Source organism: Schistocerca americana, chromosome 1, assembly GCF_021461395.2.
Source record: "Schistocerca americana isolate TAMUIC-IGC-003095 chromosome 1, iqSchAmer2.1, whole genome shotgun sequence".
NCBI lineage: Eukaryota > Metazoa > Arthropoda > Insecta > Orthoptera > Acrididae > Schistocerca > Schistocerca americana.
This window is the reverse complement of record NC_060119.1, coordinates 1196896967-1196919465: the sequence shown is the minus strand read 5'-3', so window position 1 is coordinate 1196919465 and position 22499 is coordinate 1196896967. Positions and strand designations below refer to the sequence as shown.

The following is a 22499-nucleotide window of genomic DNA, read 5'->3' as shown; positions in this document are numbered from 1 at the left end:
TTGGTCATGTGTCTCACAAACTCATTGCTTTGTGCTTTGGCGTGTCATTAACTTGAAGCGCATGCAGCAGCTGCACATGGTAGTCTTGAAGCCTTGTGCAGTAGACTGTGGATCGTAGTTGGTGATAGTCATAACTGTTGAGTTGTTTGGGCTCTGGACAAACGACTGTTGCACCCGTTTCACATCTGAATCATTCGTACTATGACGCCCAGAACTCATCGTCTTCGTTGATCTTCCTTGAAGCTCCTGGACCACTGTCTGACGTTCGGACGTGAAGGTGATGTGCTTCTGTGACGTGTCCGAGCGTTCCGCTGGACCTGGCTGTGAAATTTGGGCTGTAACGACCATTCTTCATACTGCGCCATAAAAGAAGAGAGAAAGAAACTTCAGGTGTGTCTGAACGTTATACCACTAAACCGCACCTTCCTGCTTATCCTCATTTCTGAAGTACATGGTCATAGCTGTAAAGATCGTTTTCGAACGCCCTGTATAGCGCCAACACTGTCGATATGCAAACAAACAGCAGCGATGCTATATTTTGTGACGTTGAGTATCCCATCCTTTATTCAGTGTTACTTTCATACCGAACGTTGCGTACACGCCCAACTTCTCGATATCATCACACTTATTCTATTCCGCCAACTGAACACTTTTGTATCCATAAATAATGTTTTGGACACGAAATTCACTATGTCGCCTGTTTCAACATCTAACCTAAGCATTTACCAACTCTTAAGGTTACTGAAAGGGTAGCGAGGAGGTGGAGTGGAAACTGCCAATAAAAATACAAGTACACAACAAACCTAAATTATTTTATTTGACTCGAGGTCTGTAGAGTTGCTCTTTACAGAAAACTAAAACTTAAGCAAATTTATTGGTTCAAATGGCTCTGATAACCATGGGACTTAACATCTATGGTCATCAGTCCCCTAGAACTTAGAACTACTTAAATCCAACTAACCCAAGGACATCACACAACACCCAGTCATCACAAGAGAGAAAGTCCCTGACCCTGCCGGGAATCGAACCCGGGAACCCGGGCGTGGGAAGCGAGAGCGCTACCGCACGAGCACAAGCTGCGGACAGCAAATTTATTGCTCGTCAGTCTTAAGACAAGTACATAAGAATTAGAATCAAGTGTTCCACAGGAACTGAAAAAATTATAAAATGAGCAGCTAGCCTGTGCCCCGAGAGTCTGACTTGCATACCGTCTTCTAACATGATACAATTTTACAAATGTTCCAGAGCATTAAGCTATCCGTGCATGACAACTATAATACTCGAAAAACTCTCATAAAACAAGGGAAAAGATATAAAGCACAGAGCGTACTTGTTAGAGCTTAGCCGTAAATATACGAAAACCTTTTAGAGCTCAGAATAAAAATTTATAAATCGATGAAAGTTGATAATATCAAATAGAAGACTACTAACATTATAGGAATCCAAAGTGAAAAACTATTGTCACAGAAGTGGCTAACTTGAGATTAAATATTACAGAACAGGTATTTATTTCTGACACCAAAAACCAAATCAAAATAGCGCACAGCATAGTGTGCAGGTAGATGGATACACACATCTATTTAAAGAAACGCTTCTTAAACTCAAAGGCATTATACAATAAGAGAGCAGCAGGTTATGAAAGCTTGTTTATGTAATCCCCTCCAAACCAGTCATCATTTCATAAATTATTTTAGCATTGTGGCAGGGGAGCTACAACCATTATAACAGAAATCAGAACCAGAGACAGACAGCACTGCAACGACATTGAAAGAGCAAATGAAACTTGAAGAGTTAAATAAAAAAATAATATTAGCGAAGGTCAGTGTTGAAATGACCATTCGCGGAAACATGTAAAATATTTCGCTGTGGCAGAGAAAACGAAACCATTTCGTTTTAAAATGTTTTTCACCAGATTAAATTTTCCTTGGTTCTCTTCTAGAGGTGTAGCGAACGAAGTAGAAAACTGCAAGCGTTCTACGTGTAGCTGTTAGTGTTCTGCCATTACCCCGACCCGTCAGACTAAGTAAATTCACCTCGAGGTCTCCTTACATGCAGTAGTATATCGAGTGCGTCACCCAACGGGCCGGAAAGGGTGAACAGGAAACCTATGAGGCTCATATTGGGAGAAGGAAGACAAGGATATCACGCTTCATATACAGTACAAAGGAAAACATTACTATGTCTCCATCGAAGCACGTGTCACGGTTGCCAACAGTTCTGCAGCTTGTTAGAGCGAGGAAAACACAGACAGAAAGACAGCGCATGCAGTGCTCTTAAATCGTGCAGACCGCTCGAGCGCGATGCACTATCACTCGTTGCTAAGCTACGACGTCAAAAGATACAATTGAGTGAATACTGCTACAGCAAGCAGGTTTACGAGCAAATAAACGATGTAGTTATCAGACTGCCCTGTTTCTGAGTCATTGTTCTGCATTTGCTACTGTCAACCAGTCTAAACATCCAATTTACCATCTGTCACCAGGACTGATCGAGAATTGGTGCTACACTCACTGCTGTAACTTAATTGTATCTGTGATATACCCAAGCCAAATCCATCAGTCCGCTTGTTGCAGTACACTGACGACACCTATTCACTTACCTTCCTCTCAAACCAAAGTCACCATAGCATAAATATTTCACTTCCCGATCAAACTTTGCAAGCTACTACTGCTTTCAGAGCTATAGAGGAGTATTCCCACGAAGTGGTGAACGCAGTTCGTGCCCTGAAATACAGTCCAGACAGTAAATGTGACACAGTGATACACTGAAGAGCCAATGAAACTGTTACACTTGCCTAATATCGAGTAAGTCCCCCGCGAGCACGCAGAAGTAAGGCAACATGACGTGGCATGGGCTTGGAGAATGTCTGAGGTAGTGATGGAGGGAACCGATACCATGCACCCTGCGGGGCTGTCCATAAATCCGTAAGAGTACAGAGGTTGGAGATCTCTTCTGAACCGCACGTTGCAAGGCATCCCAGAAACATTCAATAATTTTCTTGTCTGGAAGTTTTGTGGCCAGTGGAGGCTTTTGAACTCAGAAGAGTGTTCGTAGAGCCACTCTGTAGCAATTCTGGACGTGTGGGATGTCGCACTGCCTTTTTTGGATTGTGCAAGTCTGTCGGAATGCACAAAGGACATGAATGGATGGAGGTGATGAGACAGGATGCTTAGGTACGTGTCACCTGTCAGAGTCGTATCTAGAGGTATCACGGGTGCCATATCACTCTAGCTGCACACTCACACTCCATTACAGAACGTCCGCCAGCTGGAACAGTCCCTGCTGACACACAGGGTCAATGGATTCATGAGTTGTCTCGATACCCGTACACGTCCATCCGCTCGATACACTTTGAAACGGGACTCGTTCGGCCAGGCAACATGTTTCCAGTCATTAACAGCAGTGTTGCGAGCCAAGGTGAGGCGTAAACCTTTGTGTCGTGCAGTACATGAAGATGCCTATCACTGAGATGGATTCAGATCACCAAGTGTTCTGAAGCAGCTGAAAAAATGAACAGAGATCAAGAACTCCACAAGAAATACCCAAAAGCAAGAGAGAATATGAAAGGGGTACAATTTTACCTAACTTGAATAGCACCAAACATCCCAGTCATATGGGATCAAAAGCATTTCTCACTGCTTGCTGTGGTCTCACCATTACAATGAAGATTTCTGGTTGCATATATTCATTAACATGACAGACAAACTGCTTTATACAGAGTGCTGCCCTGGGCGAAATATCGTCTCCGGTGAAAGATTTTAGCCTTTCACTAAGATATAAGAGCACCTACTTGTTTCTAAGTAAGGCGGTCGCAGGAAGTTGAAGGCACACTGTGATCAAGAAGTGACTAAAGTGCGCGTCATTTATGTTGGCGGCCGAGTTTAGGTTCGTTCTGCGCATATGACGTCAGAAAACACAGTCAGCCAATGAACAGAGAACGACGTTGCCACGTCTCGACTGCAGTGCAGAGCATGGATGAGTGTCTTCAGTTTTAGAAACGTTCAGTCATAAATAAAGTAATAGATCAAAAGCAATGTCTTGATGGCAGACATTCTTTTACAGAAAGTTTGGAAAAAGCATTCTTTATACCAATTGCTTCACATTCTATTAATTAATTAAACCAAACAAGCAATACGCCTCCTAATTCAGGCGATAGCAAGGAAAGGTGTTTGTATCACTCTCACGAACCGCTTTTTCGCATTAAAGAACAGCGGTAATTGTTTATTTCCTATCGTACTTCGACGAAGCGTGATAAGTCATAGTCATACCAACAGTGTTTGTGTCAGTATTTTGCGTGACGTGTTATAGTCCTCATGGCGTCATGTAGTCAGATGCACCATGGCGTCACGTAGTCAGATGAGGTGCGTTAGCGTAACGGTTAATTTGTTGGGCTCCAATGCAAAAGGTTATGAGTTCAAACCTTGTGCGGTGCTTAATATTTTCATTATTTAAAAACAATGTCGAAGTGCCTTACTTCACGAATTATATCCGTTTGAATGCAATTTTTTGAAATTTCTACTGCTTTGTCTCTTCATTAACCCTTTCGCTGCTGCAGACACGTGCTCGCCGCATTCCGCGCTGTGCGCGATTTTGTCATCACTGCACTGCTCGCCTGTGCAGACACATGGTGTTCCCACTGCTTTGACGCACTTATCATACGATTTCACAAAAACTATTTGGCCCAAAAATTTGATTTTTACACATCTTCTTGACTGATACCTTCCCCCCATAAATGACTTAATTTTGTTTCGATGTTCAACGCAGTTATTATGCAGCATTAAATGTAGTAAACCATTGCACGAAATTTTGAAGAGTTTGCAGAGGTAGAAGTCCATAGCGTATACTTTCCGTACGGTCGATTTTAGTTGCCACAATGTTGAGAATGAAATGTGGACAAGATACCTAAATTTCATATAAAATTTACTGTATAACAATATCTCATTTAATTTAAGTACGAAATAGGTGTCGTATGTAATATTGAGAAATATTCCGTCTTTCGCGACTGTAATAAAAGTATTATTTACACCGGACGCGTTTGGCTTTATTTTAAAGCACTTCAATCAGGGAAAGGTATGGCACATACACAATGGTACTCATGTTCTCTTTCTCGTTTTTGTTCCACAGTCGCAGTTTTACCAATGGTACTGAAATATATTCCTCTTCTGCAACTGTAATAAGGGGCTTATTTAGACCAGACGCGTTTCTCTCTTTTGAAGCATCTTCAGTGCACAGTATTTTGTCCCCTCCATTGCCAAGTCACCTTTCGTAGTTTTGTGCTGCTGTAACACAATATTCAACGTTTATGTTGGCAGATCAGTGTTTTAGCAAATAAATGTTTGTGTGTGCCACACACACAAATTATATTTGACATAGCTCAGAGCACTTCACTGATAGACGGTATATACAAGTCCTAATGATTTTGTAACTCCACAGTTTTGTTTAATGTATTTTGTCTACTTCCTTTTGATTGATTGAAGTGCTTTAAAATAAAGCCAAATGTGCTCAGTGTAAATAAAACTTTTGTTACAGTCGCGAAAGACGGAATATTTCTCAATATTACATACGACACCTATGTGGTACTTAAATGAGCTATTGTTATACAGTAAATTTTATATGGAATTTAGGTATCTTGTCCACGTTTCATTCTCAACATTGTGGCAACTAAAATCGACCATACGGAAAGTATACTCTATGGGCTTTTACCTCTGCAAACTCTTCAAAATTTCGTGCAATGGTTTACTATATTTAATGCTGCATAATAACTGCGTTGAACATCGAACCAAAATTAAGTCATTTATGGGGGGAAGGTATCAGTCAAGAAGATGTGTAAAAATCAAATTTTTGGGCCAAATAGTTTTTGTCGAATCGATTGATAAGGGTGTCAAAGCAGTCGGAACACGATGTGTCTGCACAGGCGAGCAGTGCAGTGACAAAATCGCGCAGAGCGCGGAATGCAGGGAGCACGTCTTTGTAGCAGCGAAAAGGTTAATGCGGCCGTGGTGGCTTTACTTCATGAACTGCGCGCTCCCCCCCTGAACGTAAGCTAGCGAGCTATGCTATACTATGGCGCTGCTTCTATTGGCGCGTGAGTCGTGTGCAACTGGCAACGCAGCAATCTCCCGCGTCTGGGCGGGCATGCGCGAGCCGCCAAGATAAAAGAATTGAACTATAGCACCGAATGTGGTGCAGTTTTGTGATGCTTGAAAGGAGCTCGTTTCAGCTTCTGATGTATCCTCTAGTGCAGGTCTGGCTAACATTAGTGTTGTCCAGTCCGCTCAGCACTTCGACTGCCCCCACCACTGCCCTGTTTCAAGCAGTTGAGTGAGATGCTTATAGGCTGAGTGCTGCACACATGGGAAACTTAGGATGTGCGTTTACAACACAGTTGGACTATTTCTAAGAGGCGAATTTTGCAGCAAACTTTTACAGGTAGTAGTCTGTCACTAATGTTTATTTTCAATTTTTTATTTTTCTACCAAAGCAATGACTTCACTATTTAATTCAATAACTTTATTAGACACCGTGAATAGCTACAAAATGCTGTATGTGCGGGGGTTTAACATTAAGTTGTGATGATTCTATTTTATATACATTTAGAGTTTAGAGTACATAATACGACTGGAGCTATGGTTCGTTATATATTCGAACATAAGGCGTTACACGGATTAAAATCTCTGAAACCCGAACATTGGAGGGACTTCGTCAGTTTTATAACAAAAAAAAAAAAAAAAAAAAAAAAAAAACCGTTCGCACTCATTCTCTGAACAAAACAAACTTCAGGGAATTGTCTGTGCAATCGAGAATGTTGCTCTTGGGATAACATTTTATGAGAGTCTTCTAAATTTCAGATTGAACAAATAGGTCGTTGAACTAAGTGCTATACTGTGCGTCTATCACTTTGAGTCTGAGGTAATAAGTCTAAAAAATAAAATGAGTCTAAAAAATAAATCAAAGTCAATTTTCAACGTGCTAAGCCTTATAATTTCTTTGTAAAATCGTGATGAAATCGTTGAAGCGTAGTCAGTCATGTCTGCTCCACAAAAAACTGCCTTGAGTTCCGAGGAAATGTTCCATGTCATGAACTTGAAGCTAATTCTTACATGGGATTAATTTGTTTTTTACTTTCTTCTGTGTCCATCACAGTTGAGACAACAGGCATTTTTATACAGATGAACAAAATCAGCCGCTAAATATTCGTTGAAATTCATGGTGAAAATCTTCAGCTATCTTTTACTGTATTTTCAACACAGACACTAATTTTGGTCATAATCCATTTTCCACAGGTACAAATGGCAGAAATGTTATACCATGATGGAAGCGAGTAAAAATTTCTGTTTTAGGTGATAAAACTGTCAGCAACATAATGACATTGCAGGGTGCAATTGACACCAAAAGACTTATTAACAACGAAACACAGTGACAAGCCAGCCAAGTCTGTTATTGAATTTCGACGTGAATAAGGCTTCCGGAGACAGTTCTCTGTACAGCATCATTATACAGTTGATGATTTTATTGACAGTGGTTGGCGTGGAACAGCAACTTGTAATCTTTTACATCGTGGCATAACATCACTGCCATTTATACCTGCTGACTCTAGCGATAAAAGGTTTTTTTCGCTTTTCGTATTTAACCAAATATAACATTGATGATGATAATTTATGGCAATGTTTGCCGACAAGATAAAGAATGAAACCTTTAACACTAGATTGCGTACTCACGGCAGTTCTCCTTAGCCGTTTTTTTTTGGTACGACTTGGAAAGAGAGAAAAATTAATGAATGATCGCCGATGCGTCGGTTCTCGATTGTGTTCAGGAGACGTACAGATTGATTGCGCGAAAATAGTTTCTCAAATGACCCCTTAACCCGGATTGCTTTCACGCAATCAGACTCTTCAATTAAATTACCTGAGGGACCTATTTGAATAATAAAAAAATGCAAAACAGTGAAATTTTGTAAAAAAAGTTGTCAGATCGGAAACTGAACACATTAATGGTCTCCCAAATACAATCGAGTCACCGCGATAAAGAGCGAACCTGTAACAAAGTTCATTTAAACATAAACATTATTTGTGGTTAATTTAAAGAAAAGAATAAGCATAGATTTTCTGTACAGTGAAGCATCAATATATTCTCAAAGAACAAAGGCGTTAAACTATAAACATTAACAAATTTACAATGAATACAAAACTTACTTTTTTATGTTTTTCTCATACATGGAGCAGTCCAACAATCGCTGCTTTTGTATGTGTGAGCCGGCCGAAGTGGCCGTGCGGTTAAAGGCGCTGCAGTCTGGAACCGCAAGACCGCTACGGTCGCAGGTTCGAATCCTGTCTCGGGCATGGATGTTTGTGATGTCCTTAGGTTAGTTAGGTTTAACTAGTTCTAAGTTCTAGGGGACTAATGACCTCAGCAGTTGAGTCCCATAGTGCTCAGAGCCATTTTGTATGTGTGATATTTTGTAAAAATTAAATGTCCTGGCGTGCGCGTAAGTATTTTTTATCGTCACAAGGTTTACAAAAGCGTTTTCTTTCTTGATGTTAACGTGGCTTTTCACACTAAATGAAATATAACTTGTAGCGGTGCTACACGACACGTCTTAACAAGTCGGCGACCAAACATCAAAGGTAAAGAAGTACATGTTAACATATTGGCGACCAGAAGTACAACTAACTATATAGACTCTAGAATTTTCCTAACAAAAGATAAATTGGTATTTCTTCTGTTTCGCAGTTTCTTGCTATCAAGCGCTGCGGCAATGATTTTAAATATCTGCGCCCAGCGAGTCATAATGTTTAAAAGCACCTTTTAAACGCTGGCCGCGCGTCTCTGTATAGGCGCACGTTATAAACAGATTTCGTTTCTTTACTCTCACTTTGTCATGCTTAGTATCATTACAAACTACAGCTCGATGGCTGTCCTTTTCTCATATGCAAAATGTCTGAAATCCAATAATATCACATGACCTAGAAAATGATCTGTGACCGAAACTAGTAGTGCTGTGCAAATTAAAAGCCAGCTGAAGATTTTCGCAACGAATTTAGTTATTTGTCTGTAGTGACTCGTTTCGGGCCATCAGATTCATTCTCAAAGCATAGGCTTAGACGTAAGTGTAATCACACATTTCCATCAAATTAATGTACTCTAAGACCATGGCTTGAAAATAGACCTGATGGTCTGCAACTAGTTACCACAAGGAAATGACTATTATACGTATTATGAGGCATATTGAACCAATAAAGAAAAGTTGAAATAAAATGAGGAATAATGTTCAGTTCCTAGTGCTGTCCTACATCAGTATTCTGCAATTTCATAATTTGGAGTAATTTTTTTAATTGTATCAGGCTTGCCCGCCATATTGTTACCAAATGGTTCTCGCCTTTCATTAAAAGAATGAATTCAAATAATTGGTAATGCCGGCCATAAAAATATTCTTCACTGCTCTGTTTACCCTTAATTTTTGCTCCAGGGACCGCCTTCAGTTCAGACAGCATTCACACTCGTTTGTCAGAAGACAAGCGCATCATATCGTCTTTACGGATGGAGTTGTAATGACGTTCCAATGAATATTTTCCAGCTGACAAAAGTGTGACAGTATATCAAGCATTTCGTGTCGCATTCAAACTGTACGAAAAATAAATCAATTCCCGTCCAGTATCGAATGATGTGACATCTCCACTTTTCCTATTTACTGGACAAGTGCCTAGAGTCCCTGATAGTCCAAATGTTAAACATAATTCTACTTTTACACAATTGGTATTGTTTAGCAACCTGTTACAAGCCAACTGCCTTGCTCTACCTGCACCCGCCTGTAGCTTTCCTTTTTCTTTCCATCCTCGCTCCTAGCGACGGGGCCATGAGACCTGTTAATCACGCTGTAGAAGAAGTCGTCCAGAGTATCTGGCTAGCAGCTTTCAGTGCGATAGAACCTAGTTCCGTATCTCCTATCCTGCAACGTTAGTATCATTACAACCACGAGGAAAAACACTAACGTTACAGGTACAGGAGGCACACCTAAAACTTCAACATCGATTTTCTCGGGCACTAGGGACCATGGCATGAAAAGCCGCTAGTGAGGTAATCAGAACAGACCCTCTACATTCTACAACGTACCCTAGACTCATTAAAGTCGGTAATTAACAGGTGTGATGGTCCCCTTGTAAGCCACACTCACCGCTGCGCTGGGAGCGATAGCCAGGAGCACGGCCGGAGCGCTGTTTGGCCGCACCTGCTCTAGCACATGAATTCTGCCAAAACAAAGCTAATGATCATAACACGAATCACTCACTGCTCCCACTTCTCAGACCTAAACTTCAACACATACATTCCTCCCAGCGAACTTAGTCTCTTTACACCACATGAGATTTACTTGAGAAACCTCTTGGTAAATAATTCTAGGCTTACTAACAGGTCATATATGGTTATTTCCTGCTACTACCCTCATTAACATTTTACATTACGTATATACACATACTCCGCAAGCCACTGCACGGTGCGTGGCGGAGGGTACCCTCTACGACCACTAGCTATTTGTTTTCCTGTCCCACTCACAAAAGAGCGAGGAAAAAACTACTATCTATATGCCTCCGTATGAGCCCTAAATCCTCGTACGGTGTCTTAGTGGTCCTTACGCACAATGTATGTCGGAGGCAGTAAAATCGTTCTGCAGTCAGATTCAGTTCCAGTTCTCTAAATTTTCTCAATAGCGTTCCTCAAAAAGAATTTCACCTTCCCTCCAGACATTCCCATTTGAGTGCCCGACGCGAGTCCGTAACATCTGCGTGTTGTTCGAACCTGCCAGTAACAAATCTATCAGCCTACCTCTGAACTGCTTCGATGTCTTCCTTCAGTCGGACCTAGAGTGCTTACCAAATACTCGAACAGTATTCTCCTTTACAGATGAATCAAACATTCACAAAATTCTCCAAACAAACCACAGCTGCCTATTCACTTTCCGTACTAGTGTCTTTACATGCATACTCCATTTCATATCGCTTTGCAACTTTATGCACAAATATTTAAACGGTGTGACTGTCAAGTAGAAAACTACTAATACTGTATCCGAATATTACGGGTTTCTTCATCCTACCCATTCTCGTTAACTTACATTTTTTCTACATTTAGAGCTAATTGCCACTCACTAGACCAACTTGAAAGTACATCAGTCATGGGAACCTACGATGACACGCAGCCGTAATTCCCGTACTTACTAAACTCTTCGATCGCCTAGTCACCTAGTCATGTGACGCGACAGCAGATTTCTCAGCTCATGAAGTCGAAACTATGTCGTTGATTACGATAATATTTGTGGGGTAATATGAATGGGGACCCCTTTCCTGACGGGCAATGCCAACAAATTATGCCTCTAATACATGTTTTTGAGAGTACTTTCGTGTTCTCCTTATCTACAGACGTTTATATTTACTTACCCATGATGAACATTGTTCTTATACTGAAGATGCTTTACATTACCAGAATGATGGTGGTGGTGGTGGTTAGTGTTTAACGTCCCGTCGACAACGAGGTCATTAGAGACGGAGCGCAAGCTTGGGGTAGGGAAGGATTGGGAAGGAAATCGGCCGTGCCCTTTCAAAGGAACCATCCCGGCATTTGCCTGAAACGATTTAGGGAAATCACGGAAAACCTAAATCAGGATGGCCAGAGACGGGATTGAACCGTCGTCCTCCCGAATGCGAGTCCAGTGTGCTAACCACTGTGCCACCTCGCTCGGTACCAGAATGAGATTTTCACTCTGCAGCAGAGTGTGCGCTGATATGAGAATTCCTGGCAGATTAAAACTGTGTGCCGGACCGATACTCGAACTCGGGACCTTTGCCTTTCGCGGGCAAGTGCTCTACCATCTGAGCTACCCAAGCACGGCTCACGACCCGTCCTCACAGCTTCAGTTCTGCCAGTACCTCGTCTCCTACCTTCCAAAAGTTTCATGCTTTACAGTAGCTGTCTTAAATTCCACGCAGTCCTGTAGGGCACTCCTGATGATACCTTTGTCCTGACGAGCTCTCATCTTCGAAAACAATATGTGTTTGTATTACTTAACAAGTCTTCGAGGCGCTCACATATGTTGGAACCTATTCCATACATTCGTACCTTCGTTAACCGTCTGCAGTAGGTCGCTGGTGACGATGCAGTTCTGATTTCTGGTATTCTCAGACTCTATTACTCGTGGTGTCCACCACAGCCTATCCTCTATTTCACCGAAGTTTAACAGCTAATACTCGTCCACCTTAGAATGTAGAATCATAACGAGTACGCTTTCACGGCCGGTGTCTTCATTAATTAAAACTTCTGGGCTAAGAGACCGGGTCAAACAGTAGAAATTATTCCTTCTGATGCACTTTTAATAACTTTACTTATGTCTTGACCACTCTTTTATTTTTCATCAACCTTACGCGTTTGACTCCCGTCATTTTCAAAGGCTACAAAGATACAACTAAAACTGATATCAGACGATACGAAAATATGAGATATGTCACCGTTGATAAGAGACTTATTACAGCGAGTAGAATATGGCTTCCTACCTTACCATTTCTATGTCAGTCATATAAAAACATTAGATACATTGTATCACGTCCAAATTCTCGAGCACGAGACAAGTGCAAACTGCTACCAAGGGAAAATTTTGGAAGCCAAATGACTAGACCGCCAGACGGCGCTGGTTAAGTGGTACACGCTGCAGTTTGTTTCTGTCTACAATCACGATTTTCATCGATACAACGTATAAAAGAATTTCATTTTCTTTCCTCCTGACGTTTAGTTGCCAACTGCGGGCAACATCTCTGAGGTGAGCCAACCATCCCCTCTTGCGCAGAGTGGGCTGGCAGCGCGAGGTTGGGATCCTGACGCGGCAGCGCCGGCTGTGGCTGCCCCAGAGACCCGTCTGCGAGAACATGGTCAGCGGTTTCGTCAGCGTCGGCATCATGGACTTCTACCCCGCGCTGCTCGTGCTTCAGTACGGCATAGCCGGCGCCATCGCAGTACTCGCCCTGGAGTTGCTGTACTTCCACAGGTATGCGCACGGAATTACGCCGTTATTTCGAAAGTCTAAACCATCTTTGAGTTCAACGATGAGCTATCAGTGTAACAGAGATATTATCATACAACTCACTTTGGTAAGTTCCTAGTACACGTGCTTTACTTTTCCCTTCATCCTACCTACCATGAAACAGTAGTGCAGTTTCGTGTTGCATTTGAGTAGACACTGACAGGGAAGGAACGAGAAGTGGAGCGAAGATGAAACACAGTGCTACCGATAACCTAGTCCTTTAGAAAAACGCCAGTCAGGTTCGTGTATTTAACGGTATATTCAATAAATAGATGACCATCAACAGTTACATATGCCTTCAACCTATTAGAAGCCACAGCTTTTACGGACTTAATATAGGGTATTTGCACATAGTGATAAGGAATGTTTAATTACTGTTTCCCTTTCTCTTATTAACTAAGCTAAGTAACTTATTCATAGTTTTTCATTACAAGGACTCGATCCCGCAGCCACGATTTCGACGTCATCGCAGTACTGTGTCACAAACCATGATAATAGGTAAAATGCGTGTTATTACTAAATAACTACACCCTAAAGAATCGGAGAAATACGTGTTCAATATTTTTAAAAATGCTATCGTGCGATACCATTGTTCACCCGTTGTCCCATACGCAGGGCAGCTTTCGAATTTTAAATAGGGAAATCCTGTATCTTATTGTACAATATATATATACTAAGATGGTATCTGTTCTTTCGGACATGTTCGAAAGAACAGATAGCATCTTAGTATATATATATATATATATATATATATATAGAGTTAAGGCTCACCGGCCAGTTGACCATCTTCTTCTTCTGTGCGAATGCACAAACAGTGCCCGAGCTCTTACGGGAATCGGCAACGCGCCGCGAGTAATGAGTATAATGGGCGGGGGCACTACGAATGTAGTGTGGGACAATACGTTGAGAATGTGGGTTTCGCGGGAGGCGTGCCAGAGATAAATCCCTGCAGTCGCGCTATGCTCTGTGTCCTCGGTGGCTCAGATGGATAGAGCGTCTGCCATGTAAGCAGGAGATCCCGGGTTCAAGTCCCGGTCGGGGCACACATTTCCATCTGTCCCCGTTGACGTGTGTCAACGCCTGTAAGCAGCTAAGGGTGTTCATTTCATTGTAATCTTATTGTACAATCCGATTATACCTCTGTATGCAAAACAAAAATCCTCGTGGCGTGACAGATGGAGCTATAGTCGACAAGTAATACAAATGAGTTCCAAAATGCGCTAGACGAAAAGCATTGACCGAGCGAGGAGGCGCAGTGGTTAGAAAACTGCACTCGCATTCGGGAGGACGACGGTTGAAACCAGCGTGCGGCCATCCTGATTAAGGTTTTCTATCATTTCCATAAATGGCTTCAGGCAGATGCCCTGATAGTTCCTTTGAAAGGGTACGGCCGACTTCCTTGGTCCCCACCTCCGAATCAACAAATCAACCAACAAAAGACATAGAAACAGACAAGTGTAGCAAACCAAGTTTTTTGGAGTTTTGTCCGTGTCGGTGTTTCGAAAAATTCATTCATTCATTATCTGCGTCTACGTCATCCCCCATTTCTTAAATACGTTCCTTCATAACCAGATTGCGTTATTAGTTAGATAGTTATATTGATAGGATTACTACAGAAGATAAAAGTGGAATATTTTACATTTATGGAATCGTGACAGGAATATCGATAGTGGAGTAGTTCTTTATACTCAACGTTACCTCAAGAGGGTGCGATCACGCGCTTCTCTTTGTCGGGTCATTGGAAAGTTCATCACTGCGGGAACTGTACAGCCATGGAAAAGGGAAAAGGAACCGTTGAAGAACATTTACTTGAAAGAACACTGAAACCGTGATGTTAGCTACAGTGAATCATAGTCCCCACTTTAGAACTCCGAAATTACGTCGTGTAGCGAGAGTTGTCAGCTTAGTGTTGGCCGACCCGTTACACACTTCCCCATATCAGGATCTTTATTCCAATGATTTCCAGAACCGAAGCGATTTTGCCATTGGTCGCTTGAGCAAGTAAGAAGAGATGCTAGTTCCTCTCTTCGACTGTTCTTCTCTGATATCGACCTCCACCAACAACCATAAGAATAATCGACAGAATATGCATTATTGGAAGGTTGAAAACCACAATGGTTACGCCGCCCATGGCAAGTGACTGTTTGGAATGGAGAAATTAGTGACAAACTCATTGGTAAATTCTTTATCGATTGCATCTTAAACGGGGTAAATATAGAACATGTGGAACATATTCTGTGTTCGAACATTATGAATTACCTCGAAGAAAACGATTTGTTGACACATAGTCAGCACGGATTCAGAAAATATCGTTCTTATGAAACACAACTAGCTCTTTATACTCATGAAATAATGAGTGTTATCGACGTTGGTTGTCAAGTCGATTCCATATTTTTAGATTTCCAGAAGGCTTTCTACACCGTCCCTCACAAGCGTCTTCTAACCAAATTGCGTAACTATGGAATATCGTCTCAGCTGTGCGACTGTGTTCATGATTTCCTGTCGGAAAGGTCACAGTTCGTAGAAATGGACGGACAGTCATCGAGTAAAACAGAAATAATATCCGGCGTTCCCCAAGAAAGTGCTATAGGCCCTCTATTGTTCCTGATCTATATTAATAACTTAGGAGGCAATCTGAGTAGCCGTCTTAGATTCTTTGCAGATGATGATGTCATTTACCGTCTTGTAAAGTCATCAGATGACCAAAACGAATTGCAAAATGATTTAGATAAGATATCTGTATGGTGGGAAATTGACCCTGAATAAAGAAACGTGTGAAGTTATTCAAGTGAGTAATAAAAGAAATCCACTAAATTTCGATTACCGATTCTGACGGCTGTAAATTCAACTAAATACTCAGGAATTACAATTACAGATACCCTAAATTGGAACGATCGCATAGACAATGTTGTGGGTAGAGCCAACGAAAGACTGCGATTCATTGGCAGAACACTTAGAAAATGAAACAGGTCTATTAACGAGACTGCTTACACCTCGCTTGTCCTATTCTGGAGTATTTTTTAAATTTTTTGTTCACAAATTTATACTTATACAATCTTAACCCACTTCCTATTTGATTAGTGTGTCCTAAATCTTATACAAACCTTGATTGTAGCTAATTACAAATTCATTAAGAGAGCTACAGCCATAACTAAATTAACAATGGGCAACTAATTTATTATTAATATATTTTTTTCTATAATACCTACGCATAACTACTGCCTGGAGCGTCACAGGTGTGTCAGCAGTTTACAAACCTACGTATAGAGCGTTGCCCATCGAGTTAATCCCGATGAGCTTGCCCCTGACACTGGGCGGGCCAAAGATGTTAATCGCTGCAGGTTCCTAACTAAGTTTCCTAATTCTAAGTCCTACTAACTAATTCTATTTTATGTCATATACGGTGCTTGTCCTATATGGGTGGTGTTTTACCCCACTCCCCCTAGTCCTGTATGCGGCTGATTACAGACTGTGAAGAATGTCAGCTTGTCCACGCACAGACGGTATAGGAATAGGGCACTGGACACTGATGGTATTAAGTGTGTCTCATGTTGTTAGTTAGTAAATGTCCTTCAGGTATTCTTTCAACACTTCTGGAGATACCTCGTTAGCCAATTTATTCAGAGTTTGAAAAATATCTTCTCGTCTGAGTAAGTGATAGGTGTCATGGTGGGGTGGTTGGTCACTTAATGTAGATGCTACTCATTGAAAAGGGGGCACTCGTAGACCACATGATCGGGAGTACCCTCTGATACACCACATTCACGGGCGAGTGTCGCCCTCTTCCCAAACCGACATAGATATGTCGGGTACGGCCCATGACCAATGAGAAAGTGGAACAATCCTCGGGTTGGTTCAAAGTACTTCATGCCCAGTCGTTCCCTACATTCAGTAGGGATTCAAATGTTCTACGGTCTGTTTCTTCTGCTTCCCACGATTCCTGCCATAACTGCTGCCTCTTCACCTTATCTCAGCCTTACCCCAATGCCTAATATGTCTTCTATTTTCGCGGCACTCCCTTTTTTGGCCCAGAACCACGCAGCCTGTTCTCTGATTTTGATGTCCAGGGGGCAGAGTCCCATTATGACTAATAGGGATCCCCCTGGAGATGTTCTGTAGGCACCCACAGATCTCACTACCATGTTTCTCTGGTTTCTTCTCCCTGTCATGGCGGGCACTACACTCATGAGCCTGTGCACCCAGACTCCTGAGCTGTAACCCACTATTGATGTCAGGATACTATAATGATATAATTTTATGATGTGGGGGGGGGGGGGGGGAAGATGAAATCTTTTATGTCCAATGGAGATGAGATTGTTCAGTGGTTGGAGGGCTGTCTGGATTATGGTGTCAATGTCTTTCCCGAAGTTCCACCTTTCGTCAATGATGATTCCCAGGTATCGTGTCCCACGTCGCCGAAGAACAGGTGAGCCCTCGATTCTCACAGTGGCATTTCTGATCAGCTGTCATTTTAGCAGAAGGTAAGTTGGTTTACTTGGTGATATTTTCATCTCTGTGTTCTGGCACCAAAGTTGCAGTTTATCTATAGCCCTTCCTATTTTGGGATCTATGTCCTCACGGCTACGGCCGCCAACCAACAGGAGGAGGTCATCCGTGTAGGCTATCACCTCTAGGACGTGTTCACTTTGTTGTAAGTTACCCAGTAAGGGCTCCATGTGTATGTCCCAGGACAGGTGACCTAAAACGGAGCTCTGGGAGCATGCCTTTGTTATCGATTTTTCCCATTCTCCCGCTATGGGATGGTAGCCAGACCTCCCGATCCTCGCAATAGCTCCTCCGGCAACCATATAGTCGCCCTGGACACTCTTTCTCTCGCAAGCAGGAGGAGAGCGAAGGCCACCACAGGTTGCCGAAGGCACGACTGATATCTACCATGATACCAACTACGTACTTGTGTGGGGCAGAACCGCAGACCTCAGCCGCCAGGGTGATTGCATCAGATGCCGATCGCCCAGGCCTGAAGCCGGACTGCCTGCTGCTCATCCCGCACAGCACTCGGTGTGCAGCCAGTCTGTCTAATATCTTCCCAGGTAGATCCAACAAACATATAGGTCTGTATGATTTCGTTTCTGCCGGGTCTTTGTCAGGTCCTTTTTTGATAATCACAACATTCGCGATCTTCAAGATCTTCGGGAAATTTCTCTGCCTGAGGCACCCGTTGTATAGGTGAGTGAGTGGTGTAATTAGCTGGGGGGGCTAAGAATTGCATCACCCCCGCCACAATGTCGTCTGGCCCAGGAGCTCTTTAGCGATCTTATGTGGGCAGCCACCTCCTCTTTAGAAAGTGGTAGAATGCCGATCATTGTTATATTCGCCAAGGTCATCATATCGTAGCTGACGTTGCCCTTCAGTTTCCCCATCCGCGCTATCGTCAGGCAACAAAGACTGGAGCAGGACCTTTGCAGTCTCCCACCAGGATTCCGTCAACCCGTCCCCATGCCTGACTGTTGACAACTCTATAGAAGAGCGGATCTTCTATCTAACTAATTTATAAGGTGTCTAAAGCTTATTTTTTCACGACGTAATTCTCCCAGCTTCTTGTTCTTGCCGCTCTTAGTTCCTTTTGGAACCTTAGCTTAGCCTTCCGATAGTGCAGCAACCATCTTTGCTAGAGTACACTGCGCTGGTAGTGCATATCCCCGAGTTCGGCCTACATGGTGAGGAGAGGCCGCCATGGCCTTCCTCCTAGTTGGTACAGCTGCTTTCACCGCTCTAGTTATCGCCCTCACCAGTTCCTCAGCTCTCTCGTTCACGTCTATGTCCTGGTGTATGTCACCCTCTGGCAAAGCAGAAATGTCGCACTCCCTGGCTAGGCGTTCCCAATCAGCTCTTTTAAAATTCATTTGCGCCTCCCACCCTGCATGGCCCACATGCACTCTCTATCATCTAGGGTGAAAGTTACGAGATTGTGGTCGCTATTGATGGCATTTTCTTCAACCTTCCACTGTTGAATGATGTTGACTGCGTTTGCTGTGACTAAGGGCACATCAATGTTTGTGCCTTGTCCTCCTCTCGTAGCATGGGTAGGAGGGTTGCTGGGCTTGTTGGCCACCACAAGTTGCAAGGTAATGATGAATTCTTCTACCTCTTCTCCGTTTGTGCTCCTTGTAGTGCTGTACCATAGGCGGGGTTTTGCATTGATGTCAGTAGTTATTATCATTTTTCGTCCCTGCAACGCCGTGATTACTGTAGTCAGGTGGTCAAGATGTCTCTCGATGTTATCACCGTACTGGAAGTACATGTTAACTAGTGTGATTACTCCCACGGGAGATTGCAACTCCACGACGCTACAGTGACTAGTTGTGTACAGTGAGAGTATCGTAGCCCGCAGGACTTTGTTATTATTATCGCCGCTTTCTGATCTTCCCCTTTGCTGACTACTTGTCATGTCGCAGCTGCAAATGTTGTTTTTTCAGCTTGGGAGTACTACTCCTGCAGACAGAACACATCCAGTCTCTTCTCCTCCACCTCCTTGCGCAGCTCCTGCGTCACTAGTCTGCTGTTGTGAGTATTACGTTGGCCAGTGGTTGTTATGGAAAGTACGTATGGATGTGATCGTTTGGCCAAGTCTTGCTCTGGAGTATTGCTGTGCGGTGTGGGATCCGCATCAGATGGGACTGAAGGATGACATCGAAATAGTACAAAGAAGGGCAGCTCGTTTTGTATTATCGCGAAATAAGGGGGATAGTACGACAGACACGATAAGTGAATGAATTGGAGTGGAAATCATAAAAACAAAGGCGTTTTTCGATGCGGCGGGATCTTCTCATGAAATTTCAATCACCAGGTTTCTCCTCCGATTGCGAAAACATGCTGTTCGCACCCACCTACAGAGGGAGAAATGATTATCACGATAAAATAAGAGAAATCAGGACTCGCACAGAAAAATTTAGGGCTCGTTTTTCCCGCCAGCCGTTCGAGAGTGGAACGGTAGAGAGACAGCTTGAAGGTGGTTCACTGAACCCTCTGCCAGGCACTTTATTGTGAATAGCAGAGTAATCACGTAGATGTAGATGTAGATCTGCCACATTGCTTGCATATCTTCCGTTGGGCTGTCAACAATGTGGTTTCAACATGATTGTGGCCCAGCACGCACAGCACATTTTTCTGTAACACCACGGGAAGCGTCAGATCGCGTGCGCAACCGTCGGTGAGTCGGAAGAGGCGGTCCAGTGCCTTGGCCTGCAATACTGCCAGATCTTACCTCACCTGGCTTTTGTTTGGGGCATTACTCGAAGAGTGAAGTTTATAATGAAGTGCCATTAACGCCCGGTAACACGGTTCAGAGTACCACCAATGCATGTCAGCGATTACATTGGAAACACTTCTCAGTTTTTAGAATATTTCCACATGCTAATACGTAAGTGCATCGAAATGGGTGGCGACATCTTTGAGTACTTAATGTTTCTTTGGTGCTCCAGTGTATTACGTCCCTGTTCGATAGACTTCCATTCGAAAGTTGTGCATTAGTTACATTCGTCTTTGTTCTGAACAGAGAACGGAATACATTTTGCTTACAACAGTTCCTGTTTGAGTTTCTGGTTCTCCTGTTGAACTCCTGTTTATCGATGATGGATACTTCAGTTTGTGAGTAGCTGAAAATCACTACAGACAGAGAAATGGAGTGGACAGAGTAAGTAGTATGGAACTTTTGTCAAGAAAAAACAAACTTGGATGTGATGAAAGTTGAAGGAAAGAGAATAGCGACATACCGTGTGTAATAATGACATCCTGAATATCAACATTCGAAGTGACCTGAGAAACCTATGAAGCATTCTATCATCAAGGATACATGTTTATGTAAGAGAGCCAAAGGAAGGTCATCATCAGAGACATTATTAAATAAAAGAAAGGAAAGAAGGAAGAGTAGCCACGTCGATATCGAGGTCTTTAGGACAGACCACAAGCTCAGAATGTTCCAGGAATGGGGAAGGAAATCGGCCGTGAATTTAGGGAACTCACGGATATCTAAATCTGGATTGCAGGAGGCGGATTTGAACCGTTGTCCTGAATGCAAATCCAATGTGCTAATCACTGTGCATCTCGCTCGGTTTAAATAACAGCAGTATTTTGGTATAAGTAATAAACAAACTGACGATTAAGATTTTAGAAAAAGCGTTTAAATCACAGCACTGAATGGAATGAATCACTGGCAGTGAGAACAGTATCGGGAAGAAACTGGACGAAATTGAACTTTGAAGCTTCATAGAAATGTTAATGAACTTCCAAGTGGAGAATTACTAGGAAGAATAAACAGGGAATAACACTGCACCTTCTAATTAAATTAGTGACTGCTTAATTGCACATCTACTTCGCTGCACTGAAATGGTTGATTTGACACAGAAAAGTCTAATCGAGAGAAAAATATTTTTTGTCAGATGAAAAATACCATGAACGGATTCAAATTTTCAAGGGGTTTTTTCATAATAAGTATGCAGAGACGATTTGAAGGGCAATATATAATCAATGAAATCTCTGTTAATTATAAACATAACAAACACAACTAGCTTACACACTTTTGCTCACAAGCATTTCCTTCTCACTTTCTTTACACATCCCCTTATAGCACCTCCATTTCTCAGCGATCTACGATCTGCCTTTCCAGTACACTATTCCCAAGTTAAGACTTCCATCTGTTTATACCCTGCTGAAGTTTTGTGTAGTTTGCGAATTATTTCGTTATATGTACACTGTTCGTTTCGGACCACTTTGGATTAATAATTTCTCTTGTTACTTTGCTAGTATCGTCCTTTGTTTAACAGTCCCAAGATTGTTTCTACATTTTCTAGCGCCTCTAATTGCAGTATATTTTGTCCTCTTCGTTTGCTTTTTGCGCACTCGATTGTGTAATCATTTTGCCTCATAATTATTCCCCACCAACATGGCTCTGAAGCCTTTCGGATTTTTATTCACAGACTGTTCAGTTGCGACACACATTTTGTGTGTTTATGTCATCATCATTTTATAATGAAGTCCTGACAGCCTGTAGAGCGGTGGTTAGTGTTGTTTTTATTTCAGTCCTGAGGTTTAAAAAACAACTATGTCTGATCTGAGGTGAAACAGGAGGAAAACGTTTCTGTCTGGCGTCTTTCGTACAATGCATCGCGGCATCAGTTATTGTGACAAAGACAAAATAACGTGTTGCAATTTCACGTGTGTTTTATTCCTCACAACGTCCAAGTAACTGACACCATTTCAGAGAGACCGAAATGAATTACAGTATTCGAATGGAAACAGGAGTATAAAGATCACATTCAACATTCCTGATTAAAATTTCAGCAGCGGCACAGAAGCGTCAATACAGTGGACTAAACAAGTTCATGTAGAAGAGCAGACTTTGCCGCCTGGCGGTGTTACATTGGCGGAAACACATTATGGTTAACTACCGAATGTAAGTGTTCACAACAGCATTTCATTA

The 22499-nt window shown here is 42.4% G+C and overlaps 1 protein-coding gene and 1 non-coding gene across 2 annotated transcripts in view; both read left to right on the top strand.

Moving 5' to 3' along the window:
* Nucleotides 1-22499, top strand: part of LOC124598017 (ionotropic receptor 75a-like) — a 157038-nt gene that overhangs the window by 80119 nt on the left and 54420 nt on the right. The window contains exon 5 of the mRNA XM_047135975.1: nucleotides 12827-13024. Coding sequence (XP_046991931.1) covers nucleotides 12827-13024 — 198 coding nt within the window. The remainder of the gene's footprint in view (nucleotides 1-12826; nucleotides 13025-22499) is intronic.
* Trnat-ugu lies at nucleotides 14030-14103 on the top strand. The gene has a single exon. It is a non-coding gene; the product is annotated as a tRNA-Thr (tRNA).